General features: G+C 47.7%; 2 protein-coding genes across 8 annotated transcripts in view; one reads left to right on the forward strand and one right to left on the reverse strand.

Annotated features, from left to right (window-relative positions):
* pspc1 (paraspeckle component 1) overlaps nucleotides 1-16,802 on the reverse strand; it is a 143,607-nt gene extending 126,805 nt beyond the window's left edge. For 4 of the 5 annotated variants that reach the window (XR_004412345.1, XR_004412346.1, XR_004412348.1 and 1 more), the window contains exon 1: nucleotides 16,358-16,802. Coding sequence is in view for 1 of the 5 variants with exons in the window: in XM_033022725.1 (XP_032878616.1) it covers nucleotides 16,358-16,657 (300 nt within the window). In the remaining 4 variants the exon portion in view is untranslated. The remainder of the gene's footprint in view (nucleotides 1-16,357) is intronic. The other variant, XM_033022725.1, reaches the window with a different exon arrangement.
* Nucleotides 16,803-17,201: 399 nt separating this feature from the next.
* Nucleotides 17,202-18,207, forward strand: part of zmym2 (zinc finger MYM-type containing 2) — a 138,235-nt gene continuing 137,229 nt past the window's right edge. For 2 of the 3 annotated variants that reach the window (XM_033022727.1, XM_033022728.1), the window contains exon 1: nucleotides 17,284-17,340. The gene's annotated coding sequence lies outside the window, so the exon portion shown is untranslated. Of the gene's footprint in view, nucleotides 17,341-18,207 lie in introns of all 3 variants that reach the window. The other variant, XM_033022726.1, reaches the window with a different exon arrangement.

Raw genomic sequence — 18,207 nt, forward strand, 5'->3', positions numbered from 1 at the left:
GGCCCGATGTCCCTGGCCGTTCTCACCGGGTGGTCTTGCCCCGGCGTCGGGAGAGTCCTTTCGACGGCTGGGCCACCTGGAACGGCCGCTTCCTGGTTGGAGCCCGCGGCTGCCGAAGCCGACAAGGCCGCGCCTGTTTGGAGCTCCCAGGCTCCCGATGAAAAAGTCGGCGCCGCCTCTCCGCACTGCCGCCTCTCCGCACTGCCACCTCGCCGCTCTGCCGCCTCTCCGCACGCCGCCTCTCCGCTCCGCAGACCCGCAGCCCGGAGATGTTGCTCTCGGCGGTCCAGCTCGCCAGAGCTCCAGCGCGGCGACCCAGGCAAGGCATCGCCCGCTCCACTCCGCTCCGCTCCAGCGCTCCAACACTGTGCCGCCGCCGAGGCCGAGGTGCTGGGCAGTACCCGCCAGGAAACGGTGCTTCAAGCCCGCTGGTAGGCCACGAGGACGGGTCGACGGGCAGCCTGGAGAAAAGGCTGCCACACCGACCAGGTAGGGACCGAAAAATATAGTTACACCTACCCCCCACATTAAATCAGCGGGTCAGGCAGCATCTCTGGAGCAAAGGAACATGACGTTTCGTGTCGGCGACTGCTGTAATGCGTGGGAAAGATACTGGGCGCGGAGTGACGGAGCGAATGACGGGCCCCGAACAGCAGCAGCAGCGGCGGCTCCATCTCCTCCTCCCGCCCGCCCTGTTAGCGGCTGCTGCGTGCCACTACGCCAGCGGCGCTTTCAAACCGAGGCCAGGAGGAGGGAGGGAGGCAGGGGGAAACCTCCTTCCACCGTCAGAAGCAACTGCACCGCTCGGCCCCGCACCTTCCTGTTGGTTGGCGGAGGAGGGGAGGCGGTGGCTAGGAGTTCCCAACTGCCTCCCCCTTTGGCGGCGACACACGTCCCCCCCCTGTTTTGAGAGATGCCCACCCGAGAGCCCTACGCCTGAGGGTGGCCAGACGTCGAGAGTCAGACGGGAGCGGTGCCCCTAGGCAGCGCAGAGAAGCAGCGCTATACCAAGCTCAACTCTGCCTGTCCCGCAAGGTTATTCCTGCCTGGATTTACGGGAAATGTCATCAGTCCAGGCATGACCAGGCGAGACAGGCAGAGTTGAGCTGCATTTAGCGCTGGATTGAGCGTCCGAAGCCTCGCGCGTGTGTGAGTGTGCGCATGCGCGCACGGCCGCCAAGATATTCTGTCCCCACGGTCCCCTCCATATTTTGATAGCGATTTCCGTGCCTGCCAAGGCAGCGATGCCGGTGTTGTCCGAGGAGCGCTGACCTTCCTTCCCACGTCCTCTGCCCCTTCCTCTCTCTCTCTCTCGTACGCCCCCCTCCACCCCCTTTTCCTGAGACGTCTCCTCTCCATCCCGCACTGATCCCCATTCCTGCGTCTATTCAGTCCTCACTGACATTCCCGTGTGCTCCCCTCCTCATCTACCCCCCCCCCCCCCCCATCTATTCATTGTGCACTGATCTCCCTATCCACCTGCCACTCCCCATCAATCCTACACTGGCCCCCCAATTCATCCTGTACTGACCCCCCTTCCCATCCATCATGCACTCCACCTCCCCTTCATCCTGCACTGTTCCCCCCATCCATCCTGCACAGATCCCCCCCCCCCCCCCCGGTCTCCCCTCGCAATTTTACCTACTCCAACCCAAAGATCCTATAGATCCTATAAGCAAGATGGCCTACTCCTACGCAAAACACATAGTACGGTCATGGGCAGATTCATGGGTAATTATAGGACCCATTTTCGTAACCAGCTTCCGCCCAAAGATAGGACCTTTGCTTCCGCCTCCGCTCTCGAATCCAAAGAATCTTCGCTTTGTCCATGGCATCTACATCTACTAGTCCTGCATTCTGCTCTGCAGTAAATTGCTCCAATCGGCAATGTAGGCGACCCGACTTGTCTTTCTTCAGTGAAGGAGGAAAGGTAAGAAAACATTAATTACTTCTGTGGCATATTGAAAATTTTATTTAGCCTGTTCAATCTCTCACTGTAGTTAGATCATTGAGCTCAGATAGTCGAGTCCTCATGGCAACATCCTTGTACTAAGAATGTTATTAGTCTGGCCGAACTCTCACTATAGTTCAGATCTTAGAGCTGGGTGCTCCCCTTTGTCTCAGATACAGTCGAGTCCTCAATAAACAATAGGTGCAGGAGTAGGCCATCTGGCCCTTCGAGCCAACACCACCATTCAATGTGATCATGGCTGATCATCCACAATCAGTACCCCGTTCCTGCCTTCTCCCCATATCCCCTGACTCTGCTATTATTAAGAGCCCTATCTAGCTCGCTCTTGAAAGCATCCAGAGAACCTGCCTCCACCTGAGGCAGAGAATTCCACAGACTTACCACTCTCTGTGAGAAAAAGTGTTTCTTCGTCTCCGTTCTAAATGGCTTACTCCTTATTCTTAAACTGTGGCCCCTGGTTCTGGACTCCCCCAACATCAGGAACATGTTTCCTGCCTCTAGTGTGTCCAAGCCCTTAACAATCTTATATGTTTCAATAAGATCCCCTCTCATTCTTCTAAACTCCAGAGTGTACAAGCCCAGCTGCTCCATTACCTACATGCTTACTTTCATAGACTGATGTACAAGGAACCCCAGATCCCGTTGTACTTCCCCTTTTGCCAACTTGACGCCATTTAGATAGTGCTGGAATAGGTGCTCATGACAACATCCTTGTAAAAATCTTCTCAAGAGTATTTTCTTTCTACCTCTCTTATTTAATGCAGAATAAGAACATATTGACTGCATATTTTCTGTAATTTCAGATGTCGACAGTGTTCAGAATACTCGCCGACATGATCTCCTACACCGAACTGCAGAGTATTTGTCAAATAACTGCCGTCTTATGTACATTGTGTGAAATTGTGATTTGTTAGCTGCGCAAAACAATGCAAATGTCGATTTATTTATTATTGTATCTACATTGCTCTTTGGTGTAAGCAGGGGTGGGGCTATCATTGTGTTACATACGTTGAATTGTACATCACTTTCACTGGTTAGCTGATATGCTGAACACTGCAACCCTGTATATCTCATGCACAGAATAATGGGAATTATGTAAATCTTACTATGCATGTCAGAAATAAAGTGTTATCCGTGTTAATGGATTTCTATTATGAATTATTAAAAATTGAGTGGGTTGGTGCAATATGCTCCTAATGTGTCATTATCAGATATTCAGTGTTAAAAAGAGAAATAAATCACAATAAAAGCGAAAAGATGTTCCTTTCACAGCGTGTGGGGAGTCTGGCCTGGATCAGCATGGCTAAGACATCAAAGTGAAGTTGCAGAGAGGTTTACAATGTTTTTTAATTTAATGTTGTCCCTTGTCTAGCCTGAAATAAAGTTCATCATTGGATATAAAAACCGGAAGAAATGTAAATGTGTGTTATATTATTATATACATCTATATCACATTCATGTATGTGTGTTCTTTCCAGCACAATCTAATCAGTTGTATGCTTGCTAAATAAAACCATCCTTAAGTTATACATCATTTGTAAATCTTGCTTAAACAAATTTAATTTGGTGAAATACTTAATTTAGATAACCCCACCATTACAGACAGATCTCATTCCACTCTCTAGCTATTGGGAAGACCAGACCCATTTTATTGTTGAGAAACAACTCCATAGACACAAAAACATTAAGTAACATTCCAGGGCTAGAGCAATTGGAATTTTCATATTGTTATTATTTTCCCAAATACTGCAGTGTGATTAGATGAATGAATTCCAGTGCAAGTGTAATACAAAATCAACTCAAACACAGCATATGAGCCATTTAAAAAGAAATAATTTAAAAAATATTAAAAAATAAAATTACCAGAGTCAAAATTTATAAACAGTTTATTCTTTAACAAGAATTAACAGAATTATGAACTAACAGAATTATGAATCTAACCCTATATCACACACACACAAACTGTTCCCCCGTAACGTTGATTACACTGCGGGTCGGGTAGGGTAGGTTCCGGTTACTACAAAATCAACTGAAACACAGCTTATGAGCCATTAAAAAGGAAATGATTTAAAAAACATTAAAAGAAAATTACCAGAGTCAAATTTTATTCCTTAACACGAATTAACAGAATTATGAATCTAACCCTACATCACACACATACACACACACACAAACGGTTCCCCCGCAACGTTGATTACACTGCGAGCCGGGTCGGGTAGGTTCCGGTTACTGAAATGGACAAAAAAAATGCCCATGTTCCGCTCCGTTGCGTACTGCACGTCAGCCCATTGCATTTCGCAGGAGTGGCCTATCTTGCTATAGGATCTTTGCTCCAACCAACACTCACTAATTCCCCTGCCTCAATCTATCCATCCTGCACCGATTGCCTTCACAACCCCTCCCCCCCCCACCTATCCATCCTGCACGGATTCACACACCCCCACCCCCCCCCGACCACATTGTGCTGGAAATGTCTTCAGAACGAACATTGACTATGTTTGATAACGGAATACAATCACATATGTTTTAATTCCCCAATGTAATTATTTGTTTTAACCCATAAAGATGGATTAATTAAATTGTGAACACATGAAACATTAAAACCGCAGTGTTCGATTGTCACTGCTATCTTTGACACGTTATTACATTTTAATGGCAAATCAATGCTCTTAATATGGAGTATCAGTACTGTAGTTATTTAATGAGCAACATTCACAACTATATGTTGGATTTATCCAGGTTTTACTTCTACAGTCAGTCATATACATCACAAATTTGGTCAGGAGATATTTCTGTTGAAATTTTAACGTTAATTCTGAAGTGGGAATGATGGAAAAAGCGGTCATCAACAATTTTTTTTAATTTGTTGCTTACAAACAGGGTATCTTCATTGCTGTTCACAACACATACATCTAATCTGAATGTCCGGTAATGTGGCGTCTTGACACCTTTAAATATATTACCAAAAGGACATTTGCTGCATTTATGTCCTTTGGCCATCTCTTGTTAGTTAGTGTAATGTTTAACCTGTCCGATGGGTATAGTCAGTTTTAACAGCTATTATCATAAAATGCCTTTAGAAAATTCCTTGCAACCTGTATATTTTGTTGTGGATAAATTATGTGGGAAGCGAGAGTGTTTCTGTACCAATAGCAATAACAACCCATGCTATGGCCATGTCATGATAATTTTCAGTCCTTCACAGAAAACATGCTTGAATCTATCTGTAGTGTGCATGGTTAAGCATATATATTATCATGGTCCAGGATTTATTGACACACGTTGATCATACGCTGAATAATCCAACCACATTTTTGTTTGGAAGTGGAAAGAAATAATAAAAACTAGACTAAGTGGGACCCGTTGGGTCCCACCATCACACGGGAGGGCTGGTCACCAACGCAATATTCCACCTCTCCACCAATTCCAATATTGCTCGCCAGTGGGGGGGGGGCTTTCTGTTGCGCTAGTATGGGTGTTGCGGGCCGAAGGTACTGGTTTCCAGAGGGCTAGTATATACATTGTGGGCCGAATGAATTCTTGGGCTGGCAGCCAACTGTTGCAATGATTTTAAAAGCCACCCGACAACCAAAATTCATTTTGTGAACACAAACTTTTTAAAAAAGGCGAGGCAAACAATTGGGCAGCAACCACCTGACAACCAAAATTCATTTTGTGAAGACAAACTTTTTTAAAAAGGCGAGGCAAACAATTGGGCAGCAGCCACCTGACAACCAAAATTCATTTTGTGAACACAAACTTTAAATAAAAAGGCAAACAATTTGGCAGCAGCCTCATCGAGGGGACTCACCGTGGAGTAGACGTGCGTTCAGTGTTATTCACAGCTCAGAAAGCCATGACCCTCTCGCTTCCTGGGTCTGGCAGAGACTGAGTGAGGCACGACACTTCCGGGATTTATAGTCCCTCCCCCTGCCGCCACCGCGGGCAGCAGAGAGAATGGGGAATTTTTTAAAAACATTAATATCTCTCTGATTTTTCATCAATGGGAAAAATCCTCCGGACCCGGAAGGCAGAGGGGGGCTCTGAGCGAGGTGGCCAAAAATGACGGCCGCAGGTGGCGGCGTTCTCTCGGAAATCGCAGCACAGTGGGCCAAAAGCGGTCAAAATCAGACTTTTAGTAATATAGATTGCATAAATTGCAATGTGTAAAAAGAGTTGAGATACTGTATTATAATTTTGCTGCATGTCATTGTGGTATATATCATGTCTTGATTGGTGAATATGTTTAGTTTGTGACTTTACTTGAAGCACAAATAATATGTGAATGCTTCATTGAGCATAACTTCGTCCGAGCACATTATCGCACACGTCATGCAAGCCATCTGAAATGACCAGCTAAACTGTCATTTGGCAACCTAAAAAGCTGCCAAGGTTGCCCGGCTGGCAACAGGGAAAAAAAGTTAAGCGAGAGCCCTGGACGCGCCTGCGAGTTGGGGGCTATGCGTCAGTAGATAGGACGATTATAGGGTAAAAGGAGCCAATTAATAATGTTAATATATTAACAAGGGGGGTAGCTAGCGTGTGTGCGGGGGGGGGTGGGGTAGTTAGTGTGTATGTGGGGGGGGTGGTTAATGTGTGTGACGCCGCACGCTGCCCTCCCCCCTCCCCCCTCCCCCCAACCGCACGTCGAAGAACAGACCCAACGGGTCTGCACTTGGTCTCGTATCTATTAAAACTGTGCGTGCGTGTGCGTGATTTTGCATGTGGAACGTATCTCCTCGAAAACCAGACGCAAAAACATGGAGCTTTTTACCATTTCGGTAGGGATTTAACTTACGAGTTCAGAAATCCACTCCTTGGTCAATTATTTCCCCAGATTTTGAATAAAATTTATCACAAAACTCAAATTTTAAAATCTAAACGGCGCTCACCAGCTGCTGACGTCACAATGTACACATGCCGACCAATCTAGGCCCACCTGCGTCCTGGTCCCGCCCCCCGCCGCTGTGGATTAAAGGCGCAGAGATATCGAGAAATTTCTTCAGAACAAAGATTCTACAGCTGCGTTCCGCTGTAGCTTCTTTGTTCTATAGATTTCGGGGCAGCGACTCCTCACGCGCTGAATTTCTCCACGTAAGTTCCGCTGAACTTTCTCCTCACCGCCGGCGCAGCTCTCGATGCCCCGCCCGCCTGCGTGCCCATTCCAGCTGTGGGTTTCCAGAGTCAGAAGCCGGTGCTTCTTCGCTGTGAACGCTCGCTCCTGGGCGAACGCGTCTTGACATAGCTGCTTTAAAGGGCTATTGTCAGCTGGTAGTTATCAACGGTTGCGGGCGCCGCAAGGCCGGGTTACGTCAACACACCGCCCCGACGCACGCTGACTCCTCCCTGTTCTGTGTTCCTCTCTGTGAACGAGCAAGTTCTGCAGATCCGGAGGACAGGCGAGATCCTGGGGAGGTGAAGAGGGGGAGTGGTGGGATTGAGGGAGAGGAGGGAGTAGTGAGGGATAGGGGGGGAATGGGGGAGGTGAGGAGGGAGAGTGTGGGAATAGAGGGAGAGGAGTGGGGGTGCGAGGGAGTGGGGAATAGATGGACTGCCCCCACCCCTCTCCCTCCCTCCCCACTCTTCCCCCTCCCTACCCACTCCTCCCCCTACCCCATCTCCCCCTCCCTCCACTCTTCCCCCTCTCTCCCCTACCCCATCTCCCTCCTGCCCTCCCCTCCCCTCCCTTCCGCCCCATCCCCACCCTCCCCCCCCACCTACCTCTCTCCCGCCCTGCTCACCTCTCCCCCTCTCTCTCCTCCCATCTCCCCCCCTCACCCACCCTCCCCTCCACCCCCCTCTCCCTCTGTCTCTTGCCCTTCTGTATCTGCCCCTTTCTCTCTGTCTCTCCCCATTCTCTCTCTGCCCTCACTCTCTACCCCCCCCCCCCCCCCCCCCCTCTAGAGTTGGGGGCTGTGCGTCAGTGGATAGGGCAGTTATGGGACAAAAGGAGCAAATTAATAATATTAATATATCAAGGGGGTAGATAGCGTGTGTGCGGGGGGGATAGTTAGTGTGTGTGGCGCTGCTTGCAGCCCCCCCCCCCCAACCACACGTTGGGGGTATAGACCCAACGGGTCTGCACTTGGTGTAGTAACTATTTAAAAGCTAATCGTGTGTGTGCGTGTGTGTGATCATACTGCTCGAAAAAACGACGCTCTGACAGTAAAATTTGTACATATTCCTGAAGATTTTTTCCCGTGAAGTCAAAAATCGTCTTACCTGAAAAATTCGAGCTTTACGAAAGTGTTCACAAATGTTTGAAAATAAAAGAGAGGGGCACATCACAATGGCTCTGCTCGCGCTGTATTCTACATGCAGCGAGTGACGTCACCCTCCGACCCCTCTACCCCACCCCCCCGGCTCTGGATTGATGCCGCTGAAGTTCTTTGGTTGACGCTCGCCCCGCTGCTACCTCCCTTCTTCCTCTCCCCCTTCCCCTTCCTCCTCCACCCCCCCCCCCTTCCCCCGACCAATCCCCCCCCCCCCCCGTACTCGGGCCCTGAAGCCTGCAGCCAAGAGGGATTGAATTCGCTGAAGTCCTTTAGATGACACGCGCCCCGCTACCCTCTCCCTTCCTCCTCTCCCCTCCTACTCTTTCCCCCCCCTTACACGAGCCCTGAAGCCTGAAAAGCCTGCAGCCGCCAACGGGAGCGTTCGGGATTCGGCCCTCCTCTGTGACCGCAGCCCACTCGCCCGCCTCCTCTCCCCCCCTTCCTCCCCACCCGAACCTTCTCCCTTCCCCCCTCCCCCTCCCTTTCACACTCCCTCTTTCCCCACCTCCCCCTCCCATCTCCTCCCCCTCTCTCTCTCCATCGCCCTCTCTCTGTCTCTGCCCCTCTCTCTGTCTCTGTCTCTGCCCCCCTCCCTCTCTCTTTCTCTCTCTCTACCCCCCTCCTTCTCTACCCCCCCTCCCTCTCCAGACGCGCCTGCGAGTTGGGGGCTATGCGTGAGTGGATAGGGCAGGGATGGGGTAAAATGAGCAAATTAATATTAATATAATATCAATGGGGGGGGGGGGTAATTAGTGTGTGTCTGTGTGTGGTTAGTGAGCGTGTTGAGGGGTCTGGACCCAACGGGTCCCCCTTGGTCTAGTAAAATATAAAAATTCAGTATTCCCCAATTATTATTTTTGACCATATTGTTGTAAACACATTATTTTTGTCAAATACAGTTTGACAACTAATATGAAGCAAACTGAGCTTAACTGCTCCAACATTCTTTTCCCCTTTCCATTCCTCGTTCATTCTTCGAGCCAGCACCGGCTGATCATCCACAATCAGTACCCCGTTCCTGCCTTCTCTCCATATCCCTTAACTCCACCGCCCTCTGAGGCAGAGAATTCCACACACTCACAAAAAAATATCCTCATCTCCGTCTAGCGTATCGAAACCCTTCATAATCTTATAGGTTTCAATCAGATCGCCTCTCATCCTCCTAAAAGCCAGAGTATACAAGCCCAGCCGTTCCAATCTATCAACATACGACAGTCCCGCCATCCCAGGAATTAACCTCGTGAACCTACACTGCACTCCCTCAATAGCAAGAATGTCCTTCCTCAAGTTTGGAGACCAAAACTGCACACAATACTCCAGATGTGGTCTCACTAGGGCCCTGTACAACTGCAGGAGGACCTCTTTGCATCTATACTCAACTCCTCGTTATGAAGGCCAACATACCATTCGCTTTCTTCACTGCCTGCTGTACCAGCTTGCTTACTTTCAGTGGCTGATGAACAAGTACCCCCAGATCCCGTTGTACTTCCCCTTTTCCCAATTTGACACCATTTAGATAATAATCTGCCTTCCTGTTTTTGCCACCAAAGTAGATAACCTCACATTTATCCACATTAAACTGCATCTGCCATGCATCTGCCCACTCGCTCAACCTGTCCAAGTCACCCTGCAACCTCCTCACAGTTCACACTGCCACCTAGCTTTGTGTCATCTGCAAATTTGCTAATGTTACTTTTAATCCCTTCATCCAAATCATTAATATGTATTGTAAATAGCCGCAGTCCCAGCACCGAGCCTTGCGGTACCCCACTAGTCACTGCCTGCCATTCTGAAAGGGACCCGTTAAATCCTGCCCTTTGTTTCCTGTCTGCCAATCAATTTTCTATCCATGTCAGCACTCTACCCCCAATGCCATGTGCTCTAATTTTGCCCACTAATCACCAATGTGGGACCTTATCAAATGCTTTCTGAAAGTCCAGGTACACTACATCCACTGGCTCTCCCTTGTCCATTATCCTGGTTACATCCTCAAAAAATTTCAGAAGATCAGTCAAGCATGATTTCCTCTTTGTAAATCCATGCTGACTCGGACCGATCCTGCTACTGCTGTCCAAATGTGTTGCTATTTCATCTTTTATTATTGACTCCAGCATCTTCCCCACCACCGATGTCAGGTATCTGGTCTATAATTCCCTGTTTTCTCTCTGCCACCCTTCTTAAAGAGTGGGACAATATTAGCTACCCTCCAATCCACAGGAACTGATCCTGAATCTATAGAACATTGGAAAACGATCACCAATGCATCCACGATTTCTAGAGCCACTTCCTTAAGTACCCTAGGATGCAGACCATCAGGCCTTGGAGATTTATCAGCCTTCAGTCCCATCAGTCTACCCAACACCATTTCCTGCCTAATGTGAATCTCCTTCAGTTCCTCCACCACCCTATATCCTCTGGCCACTAGTACACCAGGGAGATTGTTTGTGTTCTCTTTAATGAAGACAGATCCAACCTGTTCAACTCATCTGCCATTTCCCTGGTCACCATAATAAATTCACCCTTTTCAGTCTTCAAGGGTTAACTAGTTTTTCCCTCTTCACATACCTAAAAAATCTTTCACTACCCCATCCTTTATATTCTTGGCTAGCCTACCGTCGTACCTCATCTTTTCTCCCCTTATTGCCTTTTTAGTCATCTTCTGTTGCTCTTTAAAAGTTACCCAATCCTCTGGCTTCCTGCTCATTTTTGCCATGTTATATTTCCTCTTTTATTTTTATACTCTCCCTGACTTCCCTTGTCAGCCACGGTCACCCCTTACTCCCCTTGGAATCTTTCTTCCTCTTTGGAATGAACCGATCCTGCACCTTCTGTATTATTCACAGAAATATCTGCCATTGTTGTTCCACTGTCCTCCCTGCTAGGGTATCTTTCCAGTCAACTTTGGCCAACTCTTCCCTCATGGCTCCATAGTGCCATTTGCTCAACAGTAATACCGACACCTGCGATTTACCCTTCTCCCTCTCAAATTGTTGATTAAAACGCATCATATTCTGATGTGTTCCATGATAGCTTACACATGTATGGAATTAAAGATAACACTGACTCAACATATTACAGCAATTATACATTCATTTGCAACCTTACATCTCTGCTCATCCCTGCACCCAGACTCGCAAATTCCTCAGGGGACAGGCAGACCGCAAACTGTACGAATTGCCAATAACACTTCCTCCTCGTTGACCATCAGCACAGGGGCAACTCAAGGACGCATAGTCACATTCTCTCTACCAAGTAGCTAGGTACAGCTCCAATGTCATCTTTAAATTTGCTGACAATATCAGAGCTGCGGCACGAATAATGAGTGAGAATAAAGGGTGACTGATATATTGGCTGAATTGTGCCAGAACAAGATTCCTGCTCTTATCATTAGCGTTACCAAGATTGTTGACACCAAGAAGGATTGGTGACGTCAAGAGTAGAGGGTCCATGAACCAGTCTTCATCGTCAGGACGGCATTGGAGAGAATCAACAGGTTTAAGCTCCTGGATGCACTCATCTCTGAGGACCTGTTCTGGGTCATTGATGCACATTGATGCAATCATAAAGAAAGCTCAACGCCTCTAGTTCCTCAGATGTTTGAGAAGATTAAGCATGTCCTTGTTTGGCAAAAAAATAAATCAGGGAAGGTAGTGCATCCGTGGATAACAAGGGAAATCAGGGATAGTATCAAAACAAAAGATGAAGCGTACAAATTAGCCAGAAAAAGCAGCCTACCAGAGGACTGGGAGAAATTCAGAGACCAGCAGAGGAGGACAAAGAGCTTAATTAGGAAAGGGAAAATAGATTATGAAAGAAAACTGGCAGGGAACATAAAAAACTGACTGCAAAAGCTTTTATAGATATGTGAAGAGAAAAAGATTAGTTAAAACAAATGTAGGTCCCTTGCAGTCAGAAACGGGTGAATTGATCATGAGGAACAAGGACATGGCAGACCAATTGAATAACTACTTTGGTTCTGTCTTCACTAAGGAAGACATAAATAATCTGCCGGAAATAGCAGGGGACCGGGGGGTCAAATGAGATGGAGGAACTGAGTGAAATCCAGGTTAGAGTACTTAAGGAAGTAGCCCCAGAAATAGTGGATGCATTCCCAGCGCCGCCGGAAGTGGCGGCGCTGGGAATGGCTGCGGCTCGCCTGCAGTCCGTTTGTCTTTACTTTTTTGTGTTGTTTTTTTTCATTTTGTGTAGTTGCGTTTTTGGTTTTTAGGTTGTGTTTATGTGGGGGGGGGGGGTGGGGGGTTGAAACGGGGTTTGCTGTCTCTCCCTTGGGGGGAATACGACTTTTTCGTCGTATCCCCCCTCTCTGCCTCCGTCTGCGCTGAGGCCTAATGGCGGAGCTGGCGACCTCGGGACTCCGGAGGCAGCCTGTCAGGACTTGCCCTGGGCTCGCTCCCGTGAGAGCGGCCCAGCTCGGGGCTGGAACTGCGCTCCCGTGAGGACGGCATGGCGAGGGGCCGAGACTCTCCCGTGAGGGGCTGTGGCACTCCCGTCGGAGTGGCCCAGCCCGAGGGAGAACGGCACTCCCGTCGGAGTGGCCCAGCCCGAGGGAGGAACGGCACTCCCGTCGGAGTGGCCCAGCCCGAGGGAGAACGGCACTCCCGTCGGAGTGGCCCAGCCCGAGGGAGAACGGCACTCCCGTCGGAGTGGCCCAGCCCGAGGGAGGAACGGCACTCCCGTCGGAGTGGCCCAGCCCGAGGGAGAACGGCACTCCCGTCGGAGTGGCCCAGCCCGAGGGAGAACGGCACTCCCGTCGGAATGGCCCAGCCCGAGGGAGGAACGGCACTCCCGTCGGAGTGGCCCAGCCCGAGGGAGAACGGCACTCCCGTCGGAGTGGCCCAGCCCGAGGGAGGAACGGCACTCCCGTCGGAGTGGCCCAGCCCGAGGGAGGAACGGCACTCCCGTCGGAGTGGCCCAGCCCGAGGGAGAACGGCACTCCCGTCGGAGTGGCCCAGCCCGAGGGAGAACGGCACTCCCGTCGGAGTGGCCCAGCCCGAGGGAGAACGGCACTCCCGTCGGAGTGGCCCAGCTCGAGGGAGGAACGGCACTCACGTGAGGGCGATCCGGCTCGGGGCTGGAACGGTGCTCCGGTGGCTGGGACGGCGTTCTGGCGGCGGTGACCTGAGTCCTGGGTTCAGCCGCGGGCCAGCGGCTGCGTATGCTGGACTGCAGGGCGGCAGCTTCGACCACCCCCGGGCCGCGGTGTTTGAGCCGGCCCGTTGCGGGGTTCGGTGAGCCGCGGGACTGTTGTGCCATCGCCCGGTGGGGAATCGCCTCAGCGCAGAGGGAGAAGAGGAGGGAAGAGACAGTAACCCTAAGATTTTTTGCCTCCACCACAGTGAGGAGGTGCTTGGTGGATACACTGTGGTGGACGTTAATTTGTGTTTACTGTTGTTTATTATTGTATGATGTATGTATGACTGCAGGCACGAAATTTCGTTCAGACCGTAAGGTCTGAATGACAATAAAGGGATTCAATTCAATTCAATTCAATTAGTGATAATTTTTCAAAACTCTTTAGATTCTGGAGTAGTTCCTGTGGATTGGAGGGTAGCTAATGTAACACCACTTTTTTAAAAGGGAGGTAGAGAGAAAACGGGGAATTACAGACCAGTTAGTCCAACGTCGATAGTGGGGAAACTGCTAGAATCAGTTATTAAAGTTGGGATAGCAGCACATTTGGAAAGTGGTGAAATCATTGGACAAAGTCAGCATGGATTTATGAAGGGTAAATCATGTCTGACGAATCTTATAGAATTTTTCGAGGATGTAACTAGTAGAGTGGATAAGGGAGAACCAGTGGATGTGTTATATCTGGACTTTCAGAAGGCTTTCGACAAGGTCCCACATAAGAGATTAGTATACAAACTTAAAGCACATGGTATTGGGGGTTCAGTATTGATGTGGATAGAGAACTGGCTGGCAGACAGGAAGCAAAGAGTAGGAGTAAACGGGTCCTTTTCACAATGGCAGGCAGTGACTAGTGGGGTACCGCAAGGCTCAGTTCTGGGACCCCAGCTATTTACGATATATATTAATGATTTGGACGAGGGAATTGAATGCAACATCTCCAAGTTTGCGGATGACACGAAGCTGTGGGGGCAGTGTTAGCTGTGAGGAAGATGCTAGGAGGCTGCAAGGTGACTTGGATAGGCTGGGTGAGTGGGCAAATGCATGGCAGATGCAGTATAATGTGGATAAATGTGAAGTTATCCACTTTGGTGGCAAAAACAGGAAATTAGATTATTATCTGAATGGTGGCCAATTAGGAAAGGGGGAGATGCAACGAGACCTGGGTGTCATGGTACACCAGTCATTAAAAGTAGGCATGCAGGTGAAGCAGACAGTGAAGAAGGCGAATGGTATGTTAGCATTCATAGCAAAAGGATTTGAGTATAGGAGCAGGGAGGTTCTACTGCAGTTGTACAGGGTCTTGGTGAGACCACACCTGGAGTATTGCGTACAGTTTTGGTCTCCTAATCTGAGGAAAGACATTCTTGCCATAGAGGGACAGAGAAGGTTCACCAGACTGATTCCTGGGATGTCAGGACTTTCATATGAAGAAAGACTGGATAGACTCGGTTTGTACTCGCTAGAATTTAGAAGATTGACGGGGGATCTTATAGAAACTTACAAAATTCTTAAGGGGTTGGACAGGAGATGCAGGAAGATTGTTCCCGATGTTGGGGAAGTCCAGAACAAGGGGTCACAGTTTAAGGATAAGGGGGAAATCTTTTAGGACCGAGATGAGGAAAACATTTTTCACACAGAGAGTGGTGAATCTCTGGAATTGTCTCCCGCAGAAGGTAGTTGAGGCCAGTTCATTGGCTATATGTAAGAGGGAGTTAGATGTAGCCCTTGTGGCTAAAGGGATCAGGGGGTATGGAGAGAAGGCAATTACAGGATACTGAGTTGGATGATCAGCCATGATCATATTGAATGGCTGTGCAGGCTCAAAGGGCCGAATGGCCTACTCCTGTACCTATTTTCTATGTTTCTATATTTCTATGTCCTCGAATACTCTATCAAAATTCTACAGATGTATAGTTGAGGATATTGATTGGTTGCATCACGGTCTGCTTCAATAATTTGAAAATCCAAGAACAAAGGCTTCAGAAAGCGATACATTGCTCAGTTCATCGTGCATATTGACCTCCCCACCAAAGTATCTAGAGGAAGTGGTGCCACTCCCACAGCTTGCTGCTTCCAAGGGGAAGGTACGGGAGCACAATAATCGATATCTACAGATTTAAAACAGCTTCTTCCCATCAACTCCGAATCACACTACACAAATCCAAACACGCCACCTCCGTAGCAAATTACTGTGGCTGCACTCTTTACTTTAACGCACCATTATGGTCTAGTTACCTAGATCATTTACTATACCTTCATTTAATGTATATATTTGTGTTGTTGCATTAAAGTATGTGTAAAGCTGCAGCAAGAAATTCATTATCTTGGTCCTGATGGTTAACACTCTTGGCTCTTTCACAGTTTAACAGTTTCACAGGCAAGCTTTCAGTACAATCGCCAACAGTGTCTGGGTTTACAAATCTGTTTAGTCATAATTAATCAATTTTCTCTTACATCAGTAGGCGCAGCACAGGTATTGCAGGCACCTCAATATCAAAGGACACCTTTAAGAAATCTCATAATTAAATTCCACATGACAATATAGTAACACATAGACATAGCAAATCAAACAAGCACAAACACCTTTATCCTATAGGTGCAATACCTTTAATCCGTGAACTGTTAAACTCCCAGTATCCTTCACTCTCAAAAGTAATTGTAAAGTTATAAAACATTAATTACACAATCTGACAAGTTAAAAAATATATAAACAAAGCTTGAACGAAATTAACGCCCATTTTACAAGTTTTAATTCATATAATACATAATATGTTAACACTAAGCTAATTTTGATTCCAATTTAAACATAGGAGAAATGAGACCCAAACCGTGAACTTTGACGCAACGCTGATGTAGCCTAACCTGTTGACTAGCCTGCTGTATCTGTGTTGTTTGTACTTAATACGCTGTTAGAACAAACATGGCGTATACAGATTGATCGAACACACGTTTAACTCACCAAACGAATGAAACCAAACCCGCGGTCCTGGTTGATAAAAACCTCTGAAGCCTCCCCATACTTTCGGAACAATTTCTTGAAATCTTCTTCCGTTATATGCAAATTACCAACGAAGAGCCTGCATCTTTGCGTGTAGGTCTTCTCTCCCGGCCTACGAAAATTTTTAATATCCACTATCAGGGCTTCACCTTCTTCACCAGTCAGGATTCCTTCCAGATCCGCCGTATAATCTCTTTTTACCGGAGAAATATTCTCCAATTTCACTTGCGTTAAATTCCGGTGAATTTGTTTCGACTGCATTTTCGATGTGTGCACGTTGTCTGTAATCAGAAAACTTCAAAATACTATCACAAAACAATCTGATCGCTGAGGGGGAATATCCACACCACATCCACATATATGTCCAAAATGGCTGCCGTGGCATAACCTTCAGGCAGTTGAAAGCGAATTACGTCACGTCGAGTGACGCAACGTCGGGCGCCCAGCATGGTGGGTGCTCTAGGCATGTTTATCCATTGCCGTTAGGTTCAGCATTGTTCCCATTGAACCACAATTCCCATCAATCATTGCCTCTTTCTTTGGGTATTTCTAAAACGAACATATTTTCCTTTTTTTTTTTTTAAGTCACCACATTAAGTTGACTTTCAATCTAGCCCTTTGAAGGAAATTCATCATTTTTTTTAATGTGCCTCCAGTTAATTCCCCGCCAATCAGCAGGCGCCCTCTTCAGCCGAGGATTATAAGCAGTGTGCTGTAACTCAGGAGTCAACCTAACGTGTTGACGGGAAGATTATGTCGTCATAAAAGACTGACAGACAAAACCACCAGAGAAACGTCGCGGTACCTTCTCCCGTGCTAGAACTGTGAGAGATCAACCAATCAGAGTGCGGAAAAGGCGGGACTTTAATTATCATGTTCGTGTGACTTGAAGACTAGCCCGGGACTGGAACGAGTGCGGTCGGTGTAGATCTCTGGGAAATCGGGTAAGATGTGATATTAACCATGCTTGCTTTAACCTTTATTTTCTTGAACAGTTTTAATGGCTTTGGGTTGAAAACAAGTAAAATACAGCTTTAAGATTCCATCAGGGCAAATAATGGTCAATTGAGTAAAGTTTCACTTGTCCCGCCTCTAATTTTCCCTTTTTAATCCCCCGCACGTATTGTTTCGCTCGCTCTCTAATGGCGGACGTGCGTTAGTACCGCAACGAAGGGGGTAAACTCGCGAGGGATTGGGGGGAGGGGGGGGGAAGGAGGAGTGCAGTCTTGGGAAAAACCCTCTTCCTTTGGGGATTTTACACGTTTATACATATCAGTTTATTACCCAAATAAATCGAAAATCCCGAACTATTTATTTTCTATGGAGCAATTGGGGTATCTTAATTGTGTGTTTCTGCAGTTGGGGAAATAAAGCTGTTCTTTTTCTTTCTCCATAACAGTTTTATGGGAATGTGTACCTTTAACTGGTATTGACCTTTTTATTTAATTATCCTATTGTTAAATAGTTAATGTTCATCCTTTGCCCCCTTCTTTAGATTTGTAATCCCCAGTGGGTAGTTATTTTTTTTTCTGCGAGCATTGTGGGTGTGAATGGTGAAGCGCACCGACGCTCGCCACAAGCGATCTTGATGCGTGTGTTTGAAGGCGGGGTGGGGAGAAGGGAACCTCGCGGAGATTGAACCTCAACTGAGATGTTTTATTTTTCTTAATTCCGCCCCTCAGCCACAGGAAAAGACAAAGCCATGTAACCTTGATACCAGTTAGATTGGGTTTTTATGGCTCTTTGATACTTAACTTTTTTTGAGATTGGTGGTGGTAGGGTAAATGGAACGGTTTCAAAAGATTTTCGAA

The sequence above is a fragment of the Amblyraja radiata genome, chromosome 6 (genome assembly GCF_010909765.2).
Source record: "Amblyraja radiata isolate CabotCenter1 chromosome 6, sAmbRad1.1.pri, whole genome shotgun sequence".
Lineage (NCBI taxonomy): Eukaryota > Metazoa > Chordata > Chondrichthyes > Rajiformes > Rajidae > Amblyraja > Amblyraja radiata.